We start from the raw sequence: 27,164 nt of genomic DNA on the forward strand, positions 1-27,164 counted from the left end.
AAAAAAAAAAAAAAAAAAAAAAAGAAACATCATTCTTTCTGCATGAGAAGAACATGTAAAAATAAATAAATAACTTAGAAGTTGAGACAGACCAAAGCAAAAGTTATGTCCACTGGTCTTTCCAGCAATGCAGCCACTTTGCTTTGGTGTCAGGCTTCAGCAAACAGCCTCTTTGGAGGCTATTTGCTGTTCTCTTTGGCACTTTAGTTTGAAAGTCTTTGTTGTTTTTAGTCTTTATTTCTGTCCTTTGCTCACAGTTTGCTCTCCTCTTCCTCCAGCGGTCGATTCAAACCTGGGATGAACTTGAGGAGACGCCTGCGGAAGCTCTTCTGTTTGGGTTTTCTCTGCAGCGAGCCGAATCCTCCCTGTTTCTCCGCCGAGCCCACGGACGACGAGGATGACGAAGATCCCCTCACGTAGCTGCGCGTGCTGGCGCTGCGGGTCAGGTGAGTCTTGGTCACGGTGAGGAGTTCGCTGGTCGGTCGGATGCGCTGCTGCCTCTGGGAAGGCGGCTGCTCATTGAGTTTGTCGGCGCTGCTCGAGTCCATGTAGCTGTCCGAGTGGTACTGGCAGGTCTGGTAGAGCGGGTCGTCCTCGGTGGCCGTGCTGAGGAGGCTGGCGCTGCTGCTGGTGCTGCCGTTGCAGTGGAGGGCTCTCTGCGCCGCGGGGCTGGGAGCTCCGAGGCTGCCGTAGATTCCTGCAGACTCCAGGGACTCGTACAGAGCAGCGTCGCTCATTACGATACCTGCAGGAGACGAGAGCAACGTCAGCACAGCAGGCAACAACATCTGGACTTAAAAAAATGGCATATAAAAGGAATTTATTGGCAAAAAGGTTAAATTATGCAAATTTCTGACTTATTTTACTCCTGCCATTGCTGACGGAAACAGACATAAAAGTCCTATTTAAGCAGCGCGGAAAATGCAGTTAACATTTCCAATTTTATTGGAAATTAAGAGCTTATGCATTGTGCTGCCTGAAAACACTAAATCCAGCAACGTTCCTCAAAGAACAAACAAAGCAAAAAAAACAAAAAAACAAAACAATATCTTGAGGTAATTTTGGTCTAGTTTCTTGTGCAAATATTTTAGTACACTTGAAATAAGACAAAACTAACTTAAAAGTAACTTTTCAGCAAGAAATAGGCACTTGATTTAAGCAAGTAAATCCTTAATATTGATGAAAAACAAGATGTATAAACAAGACTTTTTCCCATGTTATAAGTCTGCCTGTGGAGCAAGTACTTTTTCTAAATATTAGTGAATTATTGACTTTAAACAAGCTCCTATGTCTTTGCTGAAAAGCTACTGGAAAGTTTGTTCTGTTTTATTTCAAGTGTGCTGAGACATTTGTACCAGAAACTGGACCAAAAACGCTTTTATTTTGTCCAATTGTGAGTTTTTGCAGCGTTTCAGATCTAAATATGGAAATATATTCATCTATTTATGAGCAAAATGAAAGCTGGCATCAGGAAGGTAGTGAATTAAAATGATGACTTACCATGGACAAGCCTCTGCTCCTGCACCATCAACGAACGATATTCATCCCACTTCTCATGAAGCGTTTGCTGCAGCGAAAAGCAAAAGATTTGTTCCTTTACAAACAAAGCAAGTAGCTTCTTCACACATTGAAAAAAATAAAATACCAGCACCTAATAGGTTGATGTTTAAACTGCTGGCTTGGTATCTATAATAGTGGCTGTATTGCATTGGATTAGAGCAGAACAGCTGCTGTAATCTTTAGGGAAAGCTTGTGCACTTGAGCCGCTTCCCTGCGTCTGACCGCTTCATGCAACAGGCGGACGTACTCTGGAGACAGGTGTGGAGCGAGGGGGAAGGGGTCCCAATGCGTAGCATTTAACATAACCTAAATGTGTGTGTGTGGGTGTGAAAGGCTACTGGACACATAATCAGTCTGACTCACAAACAAAAAGCTTAGGGGAAACTACTCACCTTTAAATACTGCAGCCGGGCCTCGAGCTCAGCTTTTCGGATTGAGTCACTGTAAACCGTCTCCAGCCTTAAAATGAAATACCAAAAGACCACAGGGTTATTAAGCTCAACAGGAAGCACTTATAAAACCTACAAGGGCAGAAAAAAGCTGTTAAAGAAACTCTATGAGAGGCTTTTTTCACAAGTCCAAAACAGGACTGGCGTTTACAAGCAGCGTGGAAGGATAAACATGAACCATTTCCACTTTGACGGCGCAAACGCTCTTTAATCATGAGCAGGGGAACAAAGTAAGAAACTCATTTACACACTAGCACTTTTAATAAGTGAAGCAGAGGGTGTAATTTGATGACGTCCGACTATAAAACCCTTAAAGCCTACAGCCTGGCCGCACTAATTGTTCCTTCGATCTTTAACAAGCCTGAACGAGGGGATAAGAGCGGAGCGTGGATCAAATTAAACACCCAAAAAACAAGACAGAGAGCAACATCTAAGGGACTCAACACACAACAGGAGAAATTATTTAAACAAGCTAGAAAATTCAATCAGAAAATGCTGAGTCATTGGTTGCTATGCTGATTTTTGTCCCTTCTGAAAAAACCCCCCACAGAAATTCAATCTCAAACAAACAGGTGCTGTGCGAAAACGATACATTGTATCAAAATGTTGCTTAACAGCGAGAGGTAGAAGCCTCTGGTGGCCCCATGCCTGAGTTTTTATAAGTCTACAGTGTTGTATAGAAGCGATACGACGACTTAAAGAGACCCTTAAAAAGAGGTTTGAGGGAAAAAAAGCAGCTGAAATATAATGGAAGTGAATGGGAGTTTTAGTGCGACTACACTGCACTTTGGGTGGATTTGACAGAAAACCCCATGTCCTGCAACATTAGGAGACGCACTGCGTGAAAGTAGACAAAAATGCCAACAATTTGATGCATTACGAACTGCATAAGAGATAAAGACTAAACCCATCACAGCATGTTAAATAGATAGTTTTTCAGGTCAAAACCTAGAGTGCTTGACGTCATCACTTTCTTAAAGACACAAGCGAAAAACAGCAAACAACAATTTATGAAGCTTAAACTCCTACTGTGTTCAAAACAAACGGTATCAAAACAAACTTTTAGTCAGTCAAAGCTCAACTTTCCATGAGAAGCTTAAACTTTGAACCGTTTTTCTACTGTAAACTGTGACTGAGTTCAGGAGCTCCAAACGGCTGAATTTTGTCCCTAATTTGGCTCAAATTCCCATTATTTAGCATTTTTCTGCGACTTTTATAATGAGTGTTCGGTATATCGTAACCAAAAGTCACGGCGGGTTTTTAAATACTGTGGGTGGGGAAGCAAGCTGATAAAAGTGATGGAAACAGAAGCATAATATCTAAAAAGTGTTGCCGCTTTTAAAAAACCAGGTACAAAAACTGCTGCATTGGCATTTTCAATCATTTGGTGTAAAAGAAATAAAACTGTTCATCTCGCTTTAAAATCCTCTTTTGCTGTTTAAAGGAATCAGGAATTTTCTGTGTGAACAAAATACTTTAACTAAAGTCAGTAGTAGTTTAATTTTCACTTTGATTAGTGGTGAATTGGATTTTAAGGTAGATATGGGTTTTATATGAATATATTAATTAAAACTTGTCACAGTTTTGGGAAACGTCCATCATGTCAGATTCAAAGCCAGTAGACTTTATAAACCATATTTATGTTTCCATAAATATGGTTTGTTTTACCTGGAGCTAAAAAACTGAGAGGACCAAAAACAGGAATTTAATTTCAGCTGGAAAAGATGAATGAAAACATTCTCATTTTACTTTCTCAGCTCTACAACGTGAGCAGTAGGAAATGAAACTTCAGGACCAGAAAAAGTCGACTATTTGTGTTTTGTTTTCCCTCTCCGCTGACTCAGCTCTTAGCTCTTCTGGCAAAGAAACTCGTCGGAGTGAATTGCAGAAACTGTTTGGTGACATAACTGAGGAGCGGCTCAGCAGGTTTCCAACATTGACACAGCTGAGAGACACATCCTGAGGACATGGAGGACGGATATCAGGTAACGCTCGTCTGTCCTCATGTAACTCGGTACGAAACTCAGAACCTAACCGTCTGGACAGGAAGTTACAGAAGACACTCGTCCAATCATCACCAGCAGGGGTTTGGCACACAATATTCTCAACTTCTGTTTGAATTTCTCCACTGGTCTGATGGGAATCAACTGAAAATGTGCTTTACAAACTTTAACTTAAAAGTTTAAGGTGAGGTCTAAGCTCCAGAGCAGCCTTTAACTGTTTACCTGAGTGTAGGGCTGAAACGATTAATCAGATTAATCGATTATTGAAGTAACGGTCATCTAATTATGTAATCAATTAACTGCTAACTGGAAAATGCAGACTCACAAAAGACCATTTGATGAAAGTTTAAGCTGAGGTTTAAAGTTTAAAAGCAGCCTTTTAAACTACACCAGAGAGTAGGGCTGAATCGATTAATCAGATTAATCGTGATTAATTATTGAAATAATTGTCAATTAATTTTGTAATTAACTGAAAAATACAGACTCAAAAAACAACATTTTAAGAGTAGGAACCAGAACAAACCTGTACAAAAAATAGACATATTTTGCTGTCAAGATAATAATAAACTTTTCTCTATAAGTATGTTCCACCCAGAACCTTTTACAAATGGTCAAGCGTTTTAGACAATAGAATATTTATTTTCCTCTTTAAAAATTACTTATTTGTTTAGTTGCATCTGCTCATGTATTTCTACTAATTTATATCACAGAATGAGCAAATTTTTTATTCGATTAATCGCTAGAACAATTGATTTGTAAAAATAATCGTTAGCAGCAGCCGTACCTCAGTGTGTTGCCGCATGACCTGATGAGCTGAACGATGTCCTTGTGCAGAAATCCCTCCACGGCGGTCTCGTTCACACTTGCAATGGTGTCCCCTGCGCACACACACACACACACACACGTGTTAAACAACCGCCATGAGGTCACGATGCTCCCAGTCAATATGGATTTAATTTCCTGAAGATGCAGCCAACCGAGGGATGAAACCTCTGCACATGTGAAGTGCACATGTGCAGGCGTGGCGTTCAAATTGTCACTGCACTCCAAGTTTCCTTACGGTGAAAAGAACCCAAATATTTTACATGTGTGTGGCGTTAAGTAGCTGAAGCCTTTTCATCTTCTTAGAGAGTGGCATGAGGTAATTAGATGTGGTTTGGACTCGACGCGCTTTGTGTCCAGATAGGACAGCGAGCGAGAAGTGAAAGAAGTGGAACTGACACATCCAGTTTGGATTTGGAAGAGATAAACACCTTCTCTCTTTCATCGCTGACCGGCGGAGACGTGGCGCTCGGCGAGTCGTGACTGAGCCGTGACGACTTTCAAAAGCAGAGACAATTTACTGAGGCACACAGAAGCTCTCTGGTGTCGGCTCACATTTATTTATTCCCTGTCCTTTCCTGAACCTCTTCTGCTTCAAACTCAACTATCACTCTGGTGTTTTACTCACTGCTTCAGTCCGTTTTGGGGGAATCTATGTGACAAACCAAAAAAAAGTAAGTTGAAGAAAAATAACACATTTTTCCCCTCTCTTTTTTCTGAAAAGTGTGGCATGCATTTGTCTTCAGTCTCCCCTGAGTCGATACAGTTAATGGCAAATACAACAGGAGGTCCTTTAGTGTTATTATCTATAATCTTTTGCACATTTACAAACTGAATACTTTTGCTGAATGATAAATTGTTGCAAAAGTTATTGCGATAAACGATAATATTGTTTTGAAACCATTTTTAAGTAACATATTGGTAATAATGCCACTTCTTTAAGTTTAATTTCTAAAGAAGCCTATTTGAAATTTTAAAACAATATTTGCCTGGTGTTATAAAAGCTGTGCCATGCTACCTAAAAGAAGAATAGCACCATAAAATATTGCGATAAAATTAAAAGTCCACATTGCTCACCTCTACTAAAAACTAAAAGTGACTCAACTCTGTAAGACTTGAACGGTTAGAAAATGTTTTTGTTTGATATATTTTTTGCAAAGATGACTGGGCAGAAATCTCACTCTATAGTTTTAAGAAGTAAAACTGTTATGATAACAAATGTTTCTGGACGATAAATCATCCCAGATGAACGGCAATATTGTTGTTTTGAAACCATTTTCAAGTAATATAATGGTATAATAATGCAAGTTCACTCTCTCAAAGATGAAACTTTAATTTCTAGCAAACATTTAACTCTGGAACTGGAAGATATTTCAAATATTCAGGATAAATAAACAAAACAACTAAAAGAACAAATAAAATGAACGATGAAGCGTCTATAAAAACCAAATGCATGTGAATGAAGCCTTTAGTTTTGGTGGAAAGAGAAAAACAAATATGCAAATAGAAATGATCGGGCTCGCTTTAACTGATTAAATTACACAGAGGTGGAATTTATTTAGCAACGAGGGTCACTTCTGGCAGCAGTTTGTGTCTCTTGAGTTTTTTGCGACGAGGTTTAAGGGGTGTTAACGCTTTTTCGAAGGCGCTGCATGTGTCAGCTGAAATAGCTGTTTGTTAGCAGGAAAAATGTCAAATCAAGCAGCCACATTTCAACTTCCCAAAACAACCAAGCAGCAGGTTGGTTTGTGCTGATGTAATGTGCACAATGTCCGCTGATAAAAACACAAAGGAAACTCTGGTCATGCTCTCTTCCCTTTTGTTTGTTTCAAGCATTTTTTCAGGTTATTTCAGGTTTCATCCCCAAAAAAAGTAAACCATGGCGAAAAAAAACAAAAACTTAAAAAAAAAAGGTTCACTTGCCAACTTTAAGTCCTGCTAGCTGGGCCGGGCTGCCGTCGTGCACCCGGCACACGAACGTGCACATCTCTACGGAGTTTGGTTCTTGGTGGTGAAGGCCATAAGTCTGGGAAAGAGACAACAGAGAACGTGAAGGTGAAACAAGTCTTCCTCTTTTTAGACGGCTTTCAAAACCGACTTACTTCTGATGTTCTGAAATATTGTGGTATCGGTGCAACATCAGAGACAGAAAGCCACTGAACCGCATGCAGAGGAAGTCGTGACGGACAGTACCGGAAAGACCGTTTTATCACAGAGGACGCACATGGGTGACGCACGCAAGCAGAGAAGAAGAGCCGCTTCCTCTCGCCTCCCAAAACAAACCGAACGGAGAACTTAAAGACTCATCATGGGCTTGAATAGAAGAGTAATATTTAATGATGCATTTGAACAAGGGCTGCAACTAACAATTATTTTTGTAAATGGATTATTCTGACAAATAATTAAAAAAACATACAAAATTGTACAATATTAAAAGAAGTACATTTAAAGATACAAATCTTAATATAAGAAAAAAAAAACTTGTGAAGTCAATTGTAGTTTATAGGAATCATTCAAGTTGTTGTCTGAAATAAAAGCCTTTTTGAAAACCCTAAATTAAAATGACGTTCATGCCCATAACGGCTATAAATAAACATTTCAGCAGCCTTGTAGAGTATTTCTGTAGTTTCACAGTTTTGCTTAATATGACAACATGTTTCCTTATTTTTGCTGTTTTAAACTATTTGCGTACTTCCATGCCAGCGTTAACGTTTATATTTTGTTGTCTTGGAAACTCTGACTTGTTACTTCCACATGCATTTCAATGAACTTCCTTGTTTCGGTGGCCATAGCGCCTCTGCACAAAGGTCAGAAAGGACAAAAATACACTTCCCCATACCAGACACCTTTTAGACAGTTAACATGCTGCTGCTGAAGAGGCCATTACCGGTTAAAAAAGGACAATAAAACTAGACAAATGTTGCAAAAGTTTGCATCTGCCTTGCACAGGTTCTGCTCCAGTTAGAGCATGCATCCAGGTTGCATGAGAGTGCCAGTGGAAATTTGAAATGATTCAGATCTGGCCTGTATTTATAGCTACCGGCTTCCTTCTCAGCAACCAGCAGGGTAAACATGTTAGCATGCAAATATCACTGAAAGGCAAATTTCACATTTGCATGCTGCATTCCCAGCTCCATATCCACAGTACCGACTCGGAGGAAGGAAAAGCACCAGGAAACGCGAGACTCCACATTCATGGCGGTCTCTGCTGGCCATCAAACTGCTCCTCATGGCCTCACTTCCTTCTGGCCGCAGCCGGGCAGGAAGGGCGGGAACGCCTAACGAAAGCGCAAATAGAACACCGTGTCTTTTCCTAGAAGAAGCCCTTCAGTCCCTGAGACTTTATGCGAGCAGCAGCACATTATAATATCCATGCTGTGCTCATACTTTTTGATCATTTCTGCAAACTATTCAAAGAATGAGTTTGAAAAACAGAGTGAGGCGTGGCGCTGCAGGGGGGCTGGAGATTTGTGAGTAAAGTTCCTGCTGGCATGGTGGGAGAGAGTAGAGCAGGTTTTACATCCACAACGTGTGAGTAAACCACAGCGCTTAAAATAAAGATGCTGCAGGGGAAAAAAGGCTTCAGTCATGGGATGAACATGAACAAGTTATTCGACTGATGCATGACCTTTTTACTCCCGCTGGCGTAAAGAAACAACTCGATTCAGAGACGCAGGAAATCATTAGGAATGCACTTTTCTCAGATACCGATATCTGAGGTTTAGCATCAGCCGATATTGTTCCAATACAGAAAAATTACACATTTATATGATAACTCTGCATCAGTACAGCACACTTTAACGCATCAATAGCTTCAAAACTGGTAAAATAAGTAAAAACAACACAACTTTAATTTGTTCTGTCAGTGCAATTATGAGAACAGCCAATGTAATACAATAGGCTGGCTAACGTGGTCAAACATGTGAAAATAAACTATAATAAACCTTCTTTCAATGGTGCAGAAAGTGCAATTAGGGAATATAAATATAATGTAAAAGAAATAATAAAGCATGACGTCACTCAGAGCAAAAAGTAAAGAATTAGACCGGATAGATCTGCGCTTATGGATCTGGCACATAGATGTTTTTTTCAATATTGAGACGATAGAGATATTAATATCGGATCGGTGAATCTGTAGAAATTATTTGATTGTTTCTGACGCTTTAAAGCATGAGAATTAAATGGCACTTGACATTTTAGAAAACTAGGAAATCCTCATTAATCGTGTGATTTACCTGAATCTCAAAACCAAAGGCCTCCTCTTCATTTTTCTCCAAGTCCACCACCTTCCTAAAGGGAGAAAGAAAATATGATTTAAAACCAAAATAGTCAAAAAGATTAACTCATCTTTAGTACAACCAAATGAAAGTCAGTTATTTGCAAGTTGTTCTCAAATAAAGCAACTTTTATTGCTGTCATAAACCAATTAAGCAGCTGACATGTAAAATGTAAAACTCTGACATCCATAAATAAGATCCAATACAATCTACTGCATTCAGAAATCACTTAATCAATAGATATTGATTAAGTGATTCCATGAGTTATTTGACCTTGATGTTAATTAATGCTACCAACAACCAGTTGAGTAACTTGTGTAGCAGCACTTTAACTGCTTAAAAATAAAAAACAAAAACATGAAGTGAAAACTGGATAAAATAAGGTCACGTAACCAGTTTCCGATATTTAAAATAAAGAACTAATCAATAATTATCGACTGACTGATACGAAACCCTTATATCATGAGGTGTTTTTCACAAAAATAATCAGACTTCTCTTTTTTATTTACATCAAAACAACACCTTACTTTCTGTTGGTGAATCACATAAAATACCAAAATATTGCAGTGACGTTTGTCTTTGCATTGGGACAAACGGTGGAAAAGTTCAAGAGGCTTTTGGGATATGTGGATTTATTAGTACAGTGTCTGAAAAGCATGAGAGGACAAGTTGCTGGCCGTACAGGACGTCCTCTGTGTCCATGTGGACGTCACAGAGACACAGGACAATGAAATGCCACCAGCAGAAGACATAAAAATTCATGAAGACGCTTTACAAATCTCACGAAAACCTAAATCTACAAAAGCTCTCTGTTTGGACATGGACTCTGCGATGACGCAGTCGTGGCGTCAGAGTGAGAGAAGAAGAAGAAAGCTGTGACTGACGTTGACGAAGAGGAGATTGTACCTTTGTGGTTCTGGGGGCAGCGTTAGGGGTTTCCACTTCTGCGAGCCTCCACCCTGTGAGGAGAAAACGAAAACGAGAGATGAAACATCTCAGACACCTGCTTGAGGTCACTGCCAGATTACTCACAAGGGATTCCCCCCTCCCCAAAAGTGTCCAACATGTGCAGGATGTACGCATAACTGCTTCGACCAGTCTGTCAGGTTTAGCAGTAGCAAGCGCGTGGCAGGTTGTTTGTTTGTGTTTTTAAGCCACTGATCCATTATGCTCGAAAATAATAAGAGTGAAACTAGACATGCATGTCTGGGATGCTTTTGGTTTACTTTCAACTGGAAATTAGACCTAAAGCTAAGTTTAGCCTGAGTTTCACAGCAGATCAGCTGCCCCCGAAGCGCACAAACTGTTGATTTATTTGTTATTTAGAGCCATTCACACAAACTCCAGGCTATAAACAGAAACGCACAAGGCTCTGTGGTAAACACTGGGCTACAATAAGCGCATTGAGAGATAAACCAAAGTCAGCAGCAGGTCAGGCTCCTGCTCTACCTGACTGTAAAAACGACATGTAACCATCCAGACACTTTGGCTGAAAATCTCCTCAATCATGTTCAAATGTTGCTCCCATGAAAGCCTGCTTTGTGCCAGAGGCTCTCTGCCCAGTAAAATGTTGCTTTCTTTATGTCCCAACACTTACAGAATTGTCCAGCACTTGTCTCAATGAGGGCATTTATTCCCAAGTACCCACACGGAGCAGCCGGGGGCGGACCTGACGGGGTCTCCGTCCCTGAGTGCGCACAATGCGGTGTTGTTGGCCCCGCTGCAGGCTGCGGGTGGGTGGGGTTCCTAATAACTGCGCCGCACTGTACAACACGTTGTGGAGACGGGATTCTCTAAAGGTGTTTTCACACCTGATAGTCCGGGAGACTCGGTCTGATTACGGACCAAAACTGCAACATTTGTTACATTTTCAGCTACTTCGGTTCGATTTCACTCTGCATTGTGACAAAAGATCCAAGCTAACTGAAAAACCTGTTCCCCTCCGCGCCTGTGGCGGCGCTGCACCAAGAACTACTGAAGGAAACGACTTGAAAACCTCCAAAGAAGACACTGAGCGCAACTTCCATCTCTGCAAAATGTGAGCAAAAATTTAATTTTAGCACTTCGATTGGCCTTGTTGCTGAAAATGTGCTGTGGGGAACTGGTTTTTCAATTAGCCTGGATTGTTTGACACAGTGAAAATGTAGCAAATGTTGCAATTTTGGTTCCCGATCAAACCGAGTCCACTGGAGTATCGGTTGTGAAAACACCCCAAATGTCTGTCTCAGGCCAAAGTTAGTGTCGAACAACTGGAGAAAACCCAGAGCAGAAAAATGCTGAGTGACCAGAATGAGACAGAAAACTGATGTCATTCTTGGACAGAGTAGAAGAAGAAATGTCAGTCACTTGAAAATCAATGACTTAATCTTCCAGCAGAGCCAAAATGAGGAGATCAAACCGTTTTCGGGGAGTCGAGGTCAGCAGGGTTTTTTTTTAAAACCACAACCAGTACAAAAATCATCAAAAGATAAGATCTGAAAGAGATTTTAGATTTCTCAGATTTCGTGCTCATCACTCTAATCTATTTCAAGATCTAGATCAAGTAAAAGAAACTGTGCTACTTCAGATCCTGAACCACATCAGGGCAGCTCGATCTGATGCATCATGGGTAAACTTGTCCTAAATATCTGATCATTTATGGTAAATTACAGTGTGGCTGAAAAAATTGCCTTCCTGAGTAAAATATTTTGTTACTGATTCGCTTTCCATTAGAGGTGTACAATTTGTGTTATGCTGAAATTACAAAGCACTGCTTGGACACAATATTTTGGTATTTGAATACATTTCAGTGCAGTTTATTAAAATTTTGCATTTAAATTACATGTTTATCCAGCTGAATGTTTATTGTCAACAATAATTTGATGTTTTCTTATTACCATAAAGACCTGGTCAACAAAATAAGGGCAAACTACTTAAAATTATCAGCAAATGTCATTAAGATCTGGATTAATTTAATTTATTAAATGAAGCAACAAACAATTTGTTGTAAAGTCAATTAATTTGATTATGCTACGTGGATGATATTAATTTCTGGTTTCCATTTCATCCCAGCTTACTCTCATTTATAAACAAAGCATTCTGGCTTTAGTAATGTACTGTATCAGTTTTGTTTGGTGGTTTAATATTTTAATGAGTTATATAAGAAAAGTAGGAAAAATTCTCCATTTTTAAATTTAATTTAACTGTATGTTCTGATAAGTATGTAATGATTGTGATTCAATTGAGTGCCGAAGAAATTTCACAGCGAAAACCCATATTATCTATATATATATTATTGTAAATATGAAAGAGTTTTATACCGTTATCACACTAAACTATAAACTAAAGCAGGTAAACATAAAACTGGTTTTATGAACTGATGCAACGTTGGTATGAAACATCCCAGAACAGAAGAACAGAAAAAGAAAAACTGGGAAAAATGACCAAAAACTCAACTATATGAAAGGACAAAAGTGAAAAATAGTGACTGAATGTGGTTGGAAGCTCCTGACCCCCGTTACGATTCCAGTAAGGGCCCCATGTGGGGTTGAACCGCCCCTGTTTTGTCCCAAATGTGTGCTATTGGACCGAACATGCTGCTTTTAGTGATGACTGAGGATAATGCTGGCTATTTACGAGTATAATTTAAAAAAAAAAAAAAGAAAAAAGAAAAGTGTAAATAGAAACAAAAACAAAAAAATCAGATTTTCTTTTATTTTTACTTCTACAAATAATAAATTAATAACTTTAAAAGGTAAATTTGACGGTGTGAAATTAATAAAATGATTTTTGAGCCTTACCTTCTTGAAGTTTCTGGGCAGCGTGCCCCCAGAATAAGCCAGAGTCTTGTAGTTATAAACCTCGGAGGAGTTCGCCGGGAGGTCCACCGTCCTGCAGCTGTCCGACTTTGACGACGGGAAATAAATGTCGTTGTCCTGTGATGCGGATCCTCCGTCCACCCCGCTGGAGTTCACCTTCTTCAGCCTCCGGAACGTCATTGCTGCTGGGAAGTGAATGAAATGTAGCCCAGACTGTCCGGTACAAAGTGTGACACAAGCCGACGGCGAGAGATGCCGAAAGTTTGATCCTCAACGTGAAGCTCACCAGAACTTCACTGCGGCTCCTGGGAGTGAAGAGCCGCCGCTCAACAGGCGGTGGAGGCGGGGACTCATTAGCTCCCAGCGACGTAACGAGTGCCAAGAGCCCTGGCTGTGATGCTTTCAGGAGCGCCTCGGGCGTTTCCCTTTCACATTTCACACTGAAGGGAATCAGACTAGTAGAGTTGGGTAGCAAGTAGTTACATTTACTCAATTACATTTACTTGAGTGGACAAAAGTTACTTTTCGGAGTATTTTTTACTGCGCTGTACTTTTTGAGGAATTTTATTATGAAGTTTTGCTGATCTTATTTGAGTCTTTAATGAATGAAAAACAAACATGTTTTAATCAAAAATTCACTACACACAGACACACCTGAAGGATTTGTTAAAGTTTCATGAAAGAAACTGATTTTGATTTTTTTTTTTTTTTTTTTGCCTGATTTTGTTATTTTGTTACTTCCATGAATCATTGTCATTTTGGTTTGTAAAACACCAACATTTCCATTTAACTTTATATTTTGGTCCATCTGATGATGTAATTTTACAATATTAAATGACTAACTATTTGATCAGTTATTACCAAATAGGGTAACACTTTATTTGAAGGGGGTTGAATAAGACTGTCATGACACTGTCATAAACATCACACCTGTCATAAACATGAATAAGCCTTCATGAATATTTATGACTGTTGTCATAAAGCGTCATTCGGTAAATTATGACACTTAATATGAAGTTGACATTATTCAAAATGTCTTTGTTATGACAACTTGACATTAACCAATAAATCATTACTGACATAAATTTGTTATAAAAGTATTACTGATTGCACTATCTTTATGTTATTAAAGGTAAAGTTTAAACAGTAATGATTTCTTGGTTAATGTCAAGTTGTCATAACAAAGACATTTTGAATAATGTCAACTTTGTATTAAAAGTGTCATAATTTACCAAATGATGCTTTATGACAGTCATAAATATTCATGAAGGCTTATTCATGTTCATGACAGGTGTTATGTCATGTTCATGAAAGTGTCATGAAAGTCTTATTCACCCCCCTTCAAATAAAGTGTTACCCCAAATAGTTTTGACTCTTAAGTAACTTCTTGGATGGCTACTTTTTTCTTTTACTTGAGTCAAAGTATGTTGAAGTAGTAATACTTTTGGGGTACTATGCCAACTGTCGCTAGGAGGCAGTGACAGTGTAATGTAGCCAGATAAAATGTGCAAAGATCAATCTCCTCCTCTTCTACTATTGCAGTCTGAAGAAATTCACTGCTCCCAGTCAGAAACAACCAATCAAAGCCGGAAGGAGGGTCTTAGCGCTGTCAATCATCCTCATGTACAGACTGTTAAATGGTGGAAGAACAACAACAGTTCCAGGAAAGCTGTTTTTCTGCTACCTCAGCATTTATAACAGTTTCTGTAGTCAGGAAAAAGTAGCAGAGAGTATAGAGGTGAAGGTGGGGAGCAATGAGTAGCTCTCACACAAGGATGATTGACAGCACTAAGACCCTCCTCATGGCTCTGATTGGTTGTTTCTAGGTAGCACTGAGAGAAGGCGGAGCTCAATTTTATTCATACATGATCTGTCTCATGCTAAACTGTCACAACATGGTGACAGTTTCACCAAATATTCAAAAACATGAATCTCATTTTTGTTGCTGAGTATTTTCTAACATTAAAAAAATTTTCTAGCCCAACAAAAATATTTAACATTTGCAGCTCTAGATGAGTTAAAATGAGACATTAAACTACACACAAGTGTAATCTGAGTATCTACATGTTAAACAGCCTTTTAGGAAAGTTTCGCTGCTTTTTATTCAAGGACAAATGTGAATGGAGCTGAATACAGATGCAAGTCACATTTTTCACATTTTTATTTGTAAAAACACATGAAACCCATGTATTTTTAATATACATTTTAATTCAACAATCCTTTCTTTACACTTTACAATGATTGTTCTTGCTTGTGTTGGTAAATAGCATAAAATCCAAACAACTAATTAACTGAAATTTGTGATTTTAACCAAACAAACAGTGGAAAAGTTCAAGGGATATAAATGATTTTTCAAGGCACCAAGTCTCTATCAATCTTTGTATTTTACTGGGAATCAAATCATAAGAGAAATGAATGCACACCACAAATCAGCAGCTTGTTACTACATGCGTATACATATTTTATATTAGACATGGAGTTCATAAAAGTTTTGGAAGAGAAATTCTGCCCCCTAGAGGTGAAATGAATCAATTACACGATGTTCTGTTAAATGTGTTAAATGAGCACAACACAAACTGAATCCCAGACAATTTATTAAAATCTTTACATGGAGTTATTACTTTTACATTCTCTAGCTATACTGAAATGATACAGCTGATAAAGCATTTAAGTATGTATACTATAATAAATAGCCCCAATCAATAGTCTAACTCATAACACATTCAGAGAATATGTATTGATAATATGATCACTAATGAGTAGCTCTCTGATTTAATCAAACCCAGAAAAACCAAGTTTGGTCCACATAAGGGTAAAAAAAAACTTGGAAAACACAGAGAGGAACAGCAGGCCGCTTGTTTTTCCATTCCCTTAAACAGTTTTCAAGTATATTTTCGAAAATAACAATAAAAAAAAGCTAAAATATTAGCCTAAATTTGAAATAAAGGTGTTTCTCCACCTTTGTTTCTAAACATACATTTGGCTTTCAGAGCAATATTTACAGCCACAACAAAACAAGAATACTACATGGTCAGTCCTCCAAGTGCAAACATACAGAAAACCTCGGTCTTCTATCTAATCAGAACCAAAGAGAAATGATTATAAAGGCACATGAAGCCAAACAGTTGTCCTATTTAAGATCACAGCCACTTTCACCTTACCTAAAGTTTCTAAAGAGCAGCACTCCCACCTGCTGTCCAGCTTCGAAACAGCAGGACTGGAGAGTTTTACTAACACTGAGATAATTTGGCCAAAATCCTTTTGGCCACAATGCAAACATAGTTTAACATTCGGGTCTGCTTTCATATGATGCCATGCTTGAAATGTGTTACAGACACAAGATGTCTGGAAAAAACATCCTATTTTCTTTGTTATAATGCAAATATTAAACTACATCAGACACTGATTCTATATCAAAAAGTGTCAGTCCTGGATAAACAGTAAACATGCATTAAGACGGTCAGTTTTACTTGAAGAAGCCTGATGATTTAGATGGAGGAGCCATCAACATACACGCCTGATTCTTGTGTGTGATATGAATCTGAAAAACAAGAGGCGGTTAAAAACGTTACCAAATCAAACATTGTACTGAAGCTAATGCAGCGATTAAAAATGTTTCCTATACAGGGTTTCTGCAAGATTCAGCAAAGCATGTTTAATTTTAGATTACGTTAGTTATACAACCAAATCTTAACATATGTACTTTATGGCTTCTACACAATCTCAAGGGAAAAGAGCAGGTTGTAAATATGCATTTTTAGATTTTATTTCCATAAAAAAAAAACAACAGTAGGTTTTTATGGTTTTTACAATGGCTGGCTTTAAATCAGTAAAAGCGTAATAATAAGAAAAGTACAGAACATTAAACAAATAAAATCATTAAAGTAAAAAGTAAATGGAATAATAGTAATCACCTAAATAATAGTATTTTCTTTGCAAAAAAATGGCTTTTTATTTAATAAAATTGAGACAATTAAACTTTTGGCTTTTTAATACTTTCTAAAAACTTGCAGATCATTATTTAATATATATATATATATATATAAATCATTATTTATTAAAAAAAAAAAAAGAAATATGAGGAGTAAATTTCCAACAAAAAACCCTCAAATTTCTAGGTTAATCTCACATTTACAAAGAAAAACCCTGGATATTCTTTGTTGTTGTAAAGTCATAATTTTCAAGAAACAGTAGAATAATTTTTAATTATTAAAGGCAGTTAATAGAAAATTTAAAATACATTTTAAGGGGGAAAAAAATCTAAAATTTCTCAGAATTTTTTTTTTATGTTTTCTGAATGTAAATGGACAATTTCAATCATTTATGGTACAAATAATTTGTGACAAAAATACTAATATTTGACTTTTTAACCTCTGTAAACTTTTGAATTGTTTTTCATGGAAATATATGACTTTACAATGTCAGAAAACGTTCTAGTTTTAATATAAATTTATGCCTTTACTAAAGGATTTTTTTTCTTCCAGACTTTTTGACATCAGAGAATATGCACGATTCTTTTTAATTTTTCAAAACTTCTGAGGTTTTTTCACAGATATTTACTTCCCCGCTGCCACATTTTTTCTTTTATCTACAACGGCTCAAATGCTACGTCGTACCCAAAGCTGCCATTTCTCAAAAAATAAAAAAAATAAAAAAATGCAGTGGAAGAAGAAAGGAATAAAAAAAACTAAAAGGTTTATTCAACATCCAAGTAATTAAAGTTAATATATTCTGTGGGTATTCTGGACTGAAACTGAGATGGCAAAATTTAAGACTTTTTAATAATTGTTTTAAAGACTTTGCAGAAACCCTGCTGTACTCCAGCTCTAATGATATTTCCAGGTTTTATTTACCGTGCAGGGGGATTGCATCCATGGCTCTCCATCTATTTGCATCGGCAACGGTTTCTTCGTCCTGAGTATGAAACACAAACAAATCGTCAAGTTGCATGGAGTTTTTTGATTAAAAAACCCAAAATATATTACTGTAAATGTGAATTTGTACACCAAACATCTGCTTTCAGCTGCAATTAACAGGAGTAGAAGTGATTATTTAGTCTTAAGGACTCGCTCCTACCTGATGGTGATCTGGGAAGTTTTAGCGAGCCTCACAGCGCTTTTAAGACCCGTGTATATCTGCCCCATTTCCATGGCTCCTTCCAGGCCAACCACCTCCAGCCGGCGGTCGCTGAGGTCTGACAAACGCCAGCAGAGAAAACAAACAGCTCAGTTTAATCAGAAAGACTCAGGTATGGTTGTGCTAACTTTTTACTAATTTTATCAAACCTCCAAGAGTTGAATTCTTAGGTTAGCACTTAAAAAATGTAGAGATTAATTAATTAGTAATTATTTGGTTTAAACTGCAGCATTAAGTCAAAACTCACTATTTAAGATTAATGAACTTAAAAAACGATGTTTAGACAACTTATCTCGTTGCTAAAACAAATTCATAAACTTTCACTTCTGAGTTAAAATGAAACAATTTTCTAGTTGACTTGAATTGCATTTTCAAGGCAGCAGGTGGACTTTGATTTTCAAGTTAAACCACCTTCAAAAGTTTTACAGTGTAAGTACTGGTCCCTTCAGATCAGGAAAACCCTTCAAACCGTCACACTTGCCCATTTCTCCTCCTTCTAACATTAACAAAAACATATAAAACCCATACTTTGCATGTTTTTATGCTTCCATTTAGATCTCTACTGCTTCTAAAAAAAACATCTCGCTGGTTTTTGGCAGTAAGTTAATGTTTTTTGGTGTCTGGAAAAATAGCCGTTTCAAAAAAGAACTGTTGAGTAACACTGGAGGGGCACTGTGCCGTTACCTAGCAACCCCACCCAGGCCCAGCCCGTCACCTAGCAACCCAGGAAAAGTTCCAGAAGGTTTTGGTCAGATGTTTTTAACAGACCAGCGTTTTGTTATTGTTTTGTTGCTACCATCCAGAAACCACTAGACTGCTAAATGCTTTCCAAATATGTACGGCTGTATAATTTCACATCTGTTGGCAGCCGTTTTCAACTGCGAGTGTAAACGTTGAGTTGGGGGGACGTGGCCAGAAGCAGCTAATTTTTAAAGCAACAAGAGGCGGGAAATAATGTTAAATGAGCTACAGAAAATACTAGAACATGAAGTGCCAATGAATTGTTTAGATCTATATATAGGTAGACTGGAGATGAAGCCAAAAGAGCCACAAGGAAAAGAAACAACGTCAAAGGAAGATCAATGGACAGCAAATGTGGAAGAAATATTTTTGATGGAAATATTGGCACACTTACTGAAGCTACAAGAAGCATAACTGTGGTAAAAAAAATGAAGAAAATTGACCTTTTATAATGCAGAATGAGGACCGGAATAATAATTGTTGAATACACTACTCTGCTAAGAAGTCAAAGCATTATCCTCTGTATAGGCAGCTCTTTGTTCTGTTTCTGCTTTTTCTCTTTGCTTAAAAAAACAATAACTGATTAAAACAGCTAATTCTGAAAGAAACTCAAAATAGGCAGAACTGAGCAGACTAAAATCTCATTATCTAAGAATAATTTTGAGCACAAAATGTAATGGACATGTTTTGTGTAGACCATAGACCTGTCCTATCCTAACCACCCTTAAATCATAGAATAGCACAAACAGCCACTGCTCCACCAGCTCACAAAAGGTTTCTAGTAAATTACAACAAAAATAAAATACCCTGATCCCCTCACTGTGCTACTCAGTGAGGGATTCTCCACTTAAAATGCTTCTCGTGACTGAAAATAATCTGACAGGCTGGGCAGAGGCAGGATATGTATGATTCACAAGCTGCAATTATGAGATGTGGGTTGAAGCTCCATACTGATGACTATGAGGAATAACATGTATACCCATTGTAGCTGCAGAAAATGAACACAATGTCCAACAGAAAAGAGCTTCCCAGTAAATGATGTGCTTATCCATTTGATTATTTTATTTTCACATGCAGCCAATCGAATGCAAGTCTGATTTCGTCACTCTGTGGTTTGTTGCTGTGGACATGAGCTTTTTAACTGATAACAGCTGCAACAGAAAATCTGGATTTGGAATCGCTTAAAAACAATTAGCTAATGGATTCTGCAGAGCAAAGAGGAACTTCGATATTGCAAAGTCACATGTTGTGCTGAGGTTTTACTTCCATCGCTCAGCAGAGGTGAAAATACCTTGGGAAGTCACTTTCAGGATGTCCGGATTGACAATCACTTCCGACTCCTCCTGACTTGCTTGTCCCTTAATATCCGCTTTTTTGGTCTCGCCCCACAGGTTGGAGCCACCGTGCATGCTGGGAATGTTCAGGACAGCAATCCCCTCCAAAGACACGTTACTGAGATCCAGAGGAGTGCCACAGCACTGAGAGGAAGAGCGATAAAACAATTAGCGTGCAATCTGCGACCTTGTTTGTTGCTTATTTCAAAATTTAGATGCACATCTGCAGGTGTGTTGCTTCGGGTGAGACGTGCTCACCTCTATTGTTAAACTTTCGCTGAGTTTCTTGCAGGAAGCAGAGATGGTTTCTGAAGTGGCGAATTCGAAATACCACAGCTTGTTCTTCATTCTGCAGATTTGAAAAATGTGTCTTTTAGGTTTATCTGTTGCTTCACGTTCAGACAGCGTTTTGTGTTTCAGGAAGAGAAGCCGTGCGGTGACGCAGACACACATCTGTTGGCACCACCTGTGTTGCTCAGAACTGAAGACAACTGTTCCCCAACATTGCCTTGTTTTCATCTTTTAGCAGTTTTCTTGTGAATGTGAGTGGGATTCTGCTTTTTCTTACCCTGTGCTGGATAAATAAGGGAATAAAATGAGCGCAGTCCAATAAAGCACACCTACCTGCTGTTAAATTTCTGAGGATGCTTCTCCCTCATTGTATGAAACCTGTGTGCAATGGAGGCATCCTGGCAAGGCAACAGAAAACAGCAATGAGCAATGCAGAATATCTATTTAAAAATGAGACACATTAATTAACATTTACATGTAAACACATGAGATTATAGCAAAGGGACTATCTCTAGTCCCACTGGCAGGTTGATGTGTGTTCACACTACAGCACAAAAAAACTATTCATAATGGAGAAGAGGGGGTAACTAGACAGTTTACGATTTGTAGTTTATAATGGTTCCGTAATTTTGACTTTAAGTTGATGAATAAGTTGAATAGATTTAGCACAGCAGCGCTAAAAAATATGAGTTGTGTGTAGTTAAGCTACACTAAGCTAAACAGGCTAATTTTTCAACTAGAAAAATTAGCCTGTTTTTCAACCTAAGTGTTTTTCAAGTTAAGTGGAAATTTCAATAGTTGTTTTTCAACTGCCATTATTTTTTGTTGATTGTTTCAAGTTTGGCTCAGTAATTTTGACTTTAAGTTGACAAGTAAGTAGAACAGAGTTAGCATAATGGCACTAAAAAATAAGAGCTGTAAGCAGTTTAGCTAAACTAAGCTAAACAGGCTAATCGTTTCACTAGAAAAATTAGCCTCTGCCCTTTTGTTTTTCAACTGCCATTAATATTTTTTTGTTGATTGTTCCAAGTTTGGTTAAGTAACATTAAGTGACTTTAAGTTGATAAGTAAGTTGAACAGAGTTAGCATAACAAAATAATAGTTGCGTACAGTAAAACTACGCTAAGCTAAACAGGCTAATTTTGCCACTAGAAAAATTAGCATCTGCCCATTTGTTGCTCTTCAACTGCCATTAATATTCTTTTGTTAATTATTTCAAATAAGTTTGACTTTAAGATGATACGTAAGTTGAATACAGTTAGCAAAACGACACTAAAAAATAAAAGTTGTATACAGCTAAGCTATGCTAAGCTAAACAGGCTAATTGTTTGACTAGAAAAATTAGCCTCTGCCCTTCTGTTGTTCCATAACTGCCACTAAAATATAATTTTGATTGTTTCAAGTTTATTTAGATTTAAAAAATGGGACATTTTATATTAATTAATATTTAAATGTAAATGCAGGAGAACACAGCCAAGTGACCGTCTCTATTCATATAGGCAGGTTAAGTTGACATAGTTAGCATAATAACACTAAAAAAGAGTTTCATACAGTAAACTATGCTAAGCTAAACAGCCTAACTGATTAGCTAGAAAAATTAGCCTGTACCCTAAGACACAAACAAATCTACTGCACAGTTTTTGCATGCTAAACAGATTCATGTGTTTTGTTTTGCAAATGAATATTTTTAGGTAAATAAATAATTTTGTTACTCAAAAATTCAGTGCTCAATGCTATTTTAGCTTCCCATCCTTCCACAGTTTGTGCCTGGAGCACCTAAAAAAAATGTAGACAATTTACTCACAACTCCAATTGAGAAGTAATTGTTGATGATTTCATATGGCACTGGATCCCCCTTCTCCTGAACCTCGTCCGGTATCACCTCCACACTCCAGCGGTCCATCAGAACCTGGGAGCTGTTCTCAATGTCTCTCAGAATACGACCCAGATCTTCGCCGTCATACCCTGCCAAAGCAGAGGACGAGGCAGACTCCGATCGCTGCATAATGAAAACAAACGTTGCATCTTTTTGTGAAGTACAAACTCGCTCTCACCTCCACCCCAACGCAGACATCGCGCAAGGTCATTTCCTGTGCCCAGAGGAAGCACTGCAACGGGAGGCCGCACCAGCAGATTGGCTTTGTCTGGTTGCAACAATTTAACAGAAAAAGCAGAATAAAGGAAGTGCATGAAGACAGTCTTTATGCGAGCTTCTTTTTGCAAAGATTGACTCACCTATCGCATCTAGAATCCAGCCGACTGTGCCGTCTCCACCACAAACCAGGATTCTGTAATCCTGCAGGTTTCTGAAGAAACTCAGTCTGAAATCCAGATGATGATGTGAATTATCAGAGAAGCAAAGAATTGTACTAAAGTAGGAGGAGGAATACTTCAATGTATTTAGTCAAGCAAAAGTAAAAAGTGGAGAAGTAAGAGTAAAAAAGTGTTTGGCAAAAAGAAATACTGATAACTAATTAAAATATCAGTCATTTAATATTTAAAAATGACATCATCAGATGTATCAAACCATGAAGTTATGTGGAAATGACCAAAATGAAAATAAGAGTAGCAACACTTCATTATAAAATTACTCAGGTAAAAAGTACAGCATGCTAAAACATTTTTTCCAAAAGGTTGCTAAAGTAAAAGTTGCTAGTTTCTACTGAACTCTGTGAGCGGCAACATGAGGGCCTGACAGCAGACACCACTGGAGTAACTCACCCGGCTCCGGGGCCGCCACTGGAAAGGTTGTAAACCTGCCGCGGATTCAGCAAATACTGAAATTTACTCAGGACTCTGAAATACATGGAAACAAGTTCAGCAACGTGCTCATTCGGAAATCCACTTCAAAAAACACAAACTTTCACCAACTATTTTTGAAATAAATACTTTTATTTATTTCTAATTTTGCAAGTAAAATTAGGGTACTTGCAAACTAATTTGCAAGTAAGTTTTCAACACATTTCCCTGTTATTAGTGAAATAATCTGCCAGTGAAACTAGAACTTGTTCATTTTTATTAAGGAATTATTGACTTAAAACAAGCTCATATATCTTGCTGAAAACTTACTTGAAAGTTAGTTTTGTCTAATTTCAAGTTTATCGTGATCTTTGCATTAGAAACCAGATAAAAATACCTGGTAATATTTTGTGTTTTGCATACATTTGTGGTGCTCACCTCTCGCCCTGCTTGCCACCGCTTTTAGGATTTACGAACACCAGGAGAGGATGAGTGTTTGGCACGGGGCTGATCTGTGTGATAAACATTTGATAAAGTTACTACACTGACGATTAGTTGCCTAGCAACAGTGCTAGAAGTCCTCAAACTTATCAATCAATCAATCAAGTTTATTTGTGCAGCACATCCCAGTGACAAAGGAGTTCAAAGTGTTTCTAGTCAGAAAAAAAAAAATTAAATTAAAAGTAATTTTAAAAAAAAATTCAGACAACAGTTGAGAAGCGAGTTACATTTTGATGAGTGCGATCATCAAAATCATCAATATAGTCAAATATATTGATAAATGTTGCATTATTATGGTTTCAAAGCATCTCTAAACAGGTACTCTCATTTTATCACCTTGTGACTTCAATGTATTTTAAAGTTAATTAACATGATTTATCAACAGGAAGCAGAGCACAAATGTAATTTTATTTTATTTTTTTTTACAAAATCAGAAATCAATGGATTGCACTGGTAATCTGGCACCTTTAATCTGACACTGCAAAATAAAATCCACTGCAACCAACTGGTAGAGGTGAACAGAGTACCCCAAAATATTACTCAGGTAGAAATACCTCAATATATTTTTATTCAAGTAAAAGTAAAATGTAGCCATTACTCAAAAATAAAAATGTATTTGTACTGAGTAACTGATCAAATTATTAATCATTTAATATTTAAAAAATACACAATCTGATGGAGCAAAATATAAAGTTAAGTGGAAATTTTGGAAGTTTAAGGAACAACATGAGAATAATTCATAAAAATAACAGAATTAGGCAAAATATTTTTTTCCAAATCAGTTTCTTTCAATAAAAAACGTATCAAACATTAATCAAAACTGCAGGTGTGTGTCTGTCTGGTGAATTTTTGGTTAAAACATGTTTGTTTTTCATTCAGTAGGTAGAAAATCCAGAAATTTTACTCAAGTAGGAGTAGAAATACTTCAAAATACAATCAACTAAGAGTAAAAAGTGCATCGTAGTAAAAATACTACATTTTTAAAAAACATTACTTAAGTAAATGTATACCCAACTCTGCTCATCGTCTGTAGATGATTTAATCTCAGTGTAAATGCAGCTGAACCTCTAAATATCCCCACAGTGAATCCATGCAGCAGAGAGGATTTTCATCATTTCAGAGAAATCACCTGGAGCACTTGTCCGTCGGGAGTAATATTGAAGTCGCCGTCATCCGTCGACGCTGAGCAGCCGTTTTTCACATTGTTTGGTCTCTCCTTCAGGGAGAAAATGTGTAAATAAACTCAGAAACTTTTATAACACTTCAGTTATCCACAGTATTAAAAAGCAACACAGGCTGTATTTACTGACGTAATGTTCTGCGTTGGAGTGGTAGGTGCATTTTGCACTGTACATGTGCTGAAGATGTGCCTGAGGAGAGCTGTGTACCTTTATAACAGGATATATGGCCCATGGAGGCAGGATGTGGTCTCTGAGTGTCCCACAGGTACACTCTGTTGGCTCCAGGGCTGCACATTCATCGTGACGCTGGGAAAAACAAACAGGCGTTACACCAAACCTCGCTGTGGTCGTGACTGACAATGCAGCCTCAGCTTTTCAATTATTTCTCTCTGCATTTGCTGGACGTTGTGAAAACACAGAAATCTAAAATCTCACTCTTCAGATATGCTTTACTAAAATATAAACACAAAATAAACTGGTTTTACTGAATATGTCTTTTCCAAACTGGTGGGTTTTAATCTTTCTTCTTTTGTAGGAGTGAGTCAGGTAATCTGTACATATGTTAAAAGAGTTTCTCTTTTTATCCGATTAGTCATTCCTGGGGAAATTACCTCTGTGATTTAGTTTCACACGGTAAAAATAAATTTTTAAACAGGGACCTGTTATGCAACATTAACATTATGCATGTTTTTGTACTTCCATTTGAGTCTCTGCTGTTTCTAAAAACGGCTTTTAAAAAAAACACCCCGATGCTTTTTGGTAACAAATTAATGTTTTTCGGTGCCTGGAAAATGAGCTGTTTCAAAAACGTCCCGAATGTAAGGTCACAAATCAGCAGGGGCTGCCCCTCACCTAGCAACCACAGCTCAGCCCGTTGCCTAGCAACCCAAGCTGAGCTCCAGGATGTTAGGTCAGTTGGTTTTACCGCTATATGCACTGTACAATGGCTGCTGGAAAAGACAAACATTTTGTTGTTGACTTTTGCTGCATTCGTGTTGTTTGTGCAGGAGGCTCTATTATTGCTTTTCAATTATGTAAAGTTGTATAATTCACTCACGTGCGAGTGTAAAAGTTGAGCTGGCTAGTAGCAGATTATTAGGATTTAAAGTGACAGGAGGCCCTAAAACAGTTCATTTACCAAAATCTTCAGAAAAACTTTGTGCAAAAGCGTTGTTGTACCAGGAAGCTCTCCTCCATGTAACATCAGTTTTATTTGTTAACTGAAACACTTGAATAACTGTGAATTTTGCAAGAGGAGGTGGAATAATTTAGATTTGTAAAAATTGAGCCGCAACATAGAAATATGAGTCCTTACCATCGTGTGGCACCAGACGCAGTGTTTCCCTGTTAAACCTTGGAGGCTCTTGATCTTCTTTTGGCACCGGTCACATTTTCTAGAGTCACAGTTCCCACTCACCCAGTCGTGCACTGGAACCTGTGAAGAGGGAAGCAGAGAGATCCAGTTTGAACTTTGTTTTGCTGTGTGGATTTACGTGGAGAACCCGGCGTACCCCCGTCTCTTTCTTTGACTTCACGTACGTCCTGGCGCACGGAGCTGGGTTCTTGTTAGCGCAACGCCCGTGAACTGTGTATTTGCAGCCTGGAAAAGGTGACACAAAATCCGACTTTCAGTCAGCATGCGTCATATTTAAAAGAATAGTAATATTCTCAAATCTGACACCATGACTTCTGATAAGTGCCACTGGATTGTCGCCCCCCTGTGGAGAGGTGCGGTACTCACAGGTGCAGCAGAGCCCCTGCTTCCTCAAACCCAGTAGCATGCTCTGACACACGTTGCAGTAAACGGGCTTGTTGAAGTTCTTCATCCTCCAAAGGTGCTGCCCGTCCTTTTGGGTCATCTGATCAGAGATGGAAGAACATCAGAGGTTATGAAAACAAAACAAAAATTAAAGATAAGTTATTTATTATGATCCTAATTCAGGGTCAAAACAATTCTTTGAGTTTAATCTGGATTAGGGCTGAGCGATAAAAATGAAATCTCAGATTTTTTCATACATCGGATTTTTATTCTTTTTGTTTGTTTTCAATCATCCATGAGATCTTCAGTGAGAATTTATAATTATGAGAACAGAATCATAATATTGGCAGAAAGAAGATGAAATTTTAACAGAAAAAAACAAAATTTACGAGAAAAAAAGTGGTTTTAATTTTTAAAAAAGCTTGAATAGCTATCAGCATCTAATGTGAGCAGCTCAGTTTGTGTAGATCTTTCTTTGAAATAGTGATTATTTTAATGTCCTGCTGGTTTAATAATATATCAATCCGATGCTGGTGTGATAAATAAATATTATGACTCTTGTCATATTATGACT

At 37.8% G+C, this 27,164-nt stretch overlaps 2 protein-coding genes across 4 annotated transcripts in view; both read right to left on the reverse strand.

Annotated features, from left to right (window-relative positions):
- Positions 1–10: 10 nt before the first annotated feature.
- On the reverse strand, positions 11–13,318 carry tamalin (trafficking regulator and scaffold protein tamalin). Of its 3 annotated transcripts, XM_015046474.1 has the most exons (9): positions 13,195–13,318; positions 12,891–13,090; positions 10,018–10,070; positions 9,070–9,124; positions 6,758–6,860; positions 4,797–4,890; positions 1,953–2,019; positions 1,501–1,567; positions 11–745 (listed from the first exon to the last, which is right to left on the reverse strand). In XM_015046474.1, the coding sequence occupies exons 2-9, from the start codon at positions 13,086–13,088 to the stop codon at positions 252–254; spliced, it is 1,131 nt and encodes a 376-aa protein (XP_014901960.1). In that variant the 5' UTR covers positions 13,089–13,090; positions 13,195–13,318; the 3' UTR covers positions 11–251. The 3 variants fall into 3 exon arrangements, with proteins under 3 accessions (XP_014901960.1, XP_014901959.1, XP_014901961.1); XM_015046473.1 differs by having other exon boundaries at positions 12,891–13,314; XM_015046475.1 differs by lacking the exons at positions 12,891–13,090; positions 13,195–13,318 and adding an exon at positions 10,709–10,826.
- A 1,733-nt stretch (positions 13,319–15,051) lies between these two features.
- The window catches only part of dgkaa (diacylglycerol kinase, alpha a), a 39,097-nt gene continuing 26,984 nt past the window's right edge, over positions 15,052–27,164 (reverse strand). The window contains exons 9-24 of the mRNA XM_015046476.1: positions 26,573–26,690; positions 26,343–26,431; positions 26,147–26,266; positions 25,039–25,137; positions 24,780–24,866; positions 23,588–23,661; positions 23,132–23,206; positions 22,646–22,731; positions 22,465–22,554; positions 22,215–22,375; positions 20,744–20,808; positions 20,378–20,468; positions 20,077–20,263; positions 17,985–18,102; positions 17,762–17,822; positions 15,052–16,449 (exon numbers count right to left, since the gene is read on the reverse strand). Of these exons, the coding sequence (XP_014901962.1) occupies positions 16,375–16,449; positions 17,762–17,822; positions 17,985–18,102; positions 20,077–20,263; positions 20,378–20,468; positions 20,744–20,808; positions 22,215–22,375; positions 22,465–22,554; positions 22,646–22,731; positions 23,132–23,206; positions 23,588–23,661; positions 24,780–24,866; positions 25,039–25,137; positions 26,147–26,266; positions 26,343–26,431; positions 26,573–26,690 (1,596 nt within the window). The 3' untranslated portion in view covers positions 15,052–16,374. The remainder of the gene's footprint in view (positions 16,450–17,761; positions 17,823–17,984; positions 18,103–20,076; positions 20,264–20,377; positions 20,469–20,743; positions 20,809–22,214; positions 22,376–22,464; positions 22,555–22,645; positions 22,732–23,131; positions 23,207–23,587; positions 23,662–24,779; positions 24,867–25,038; positions 25,138–26,146; positions 26,267–26,342; positions 26,432–26,572; positions 26,691–27,164) is intronic.

The sequence above is a fragment of the Poecilia latipinna genome, unplaced genomic scaffold, assembly GCF_001443285.1.
Source record: "Poecilia latipinna isolate Pla-1442-1.1 unplaced genomic scaffold, P_latipinna-1.0 Scaffold780, whole genome shotgun sequence".
Lineage (NCBI taxonomy): Eukaryota > Metazoa > Chordata > Actinopteri > Cyprinodontiformes > Poeciliidae > Poecilia > Poecilia latipinna.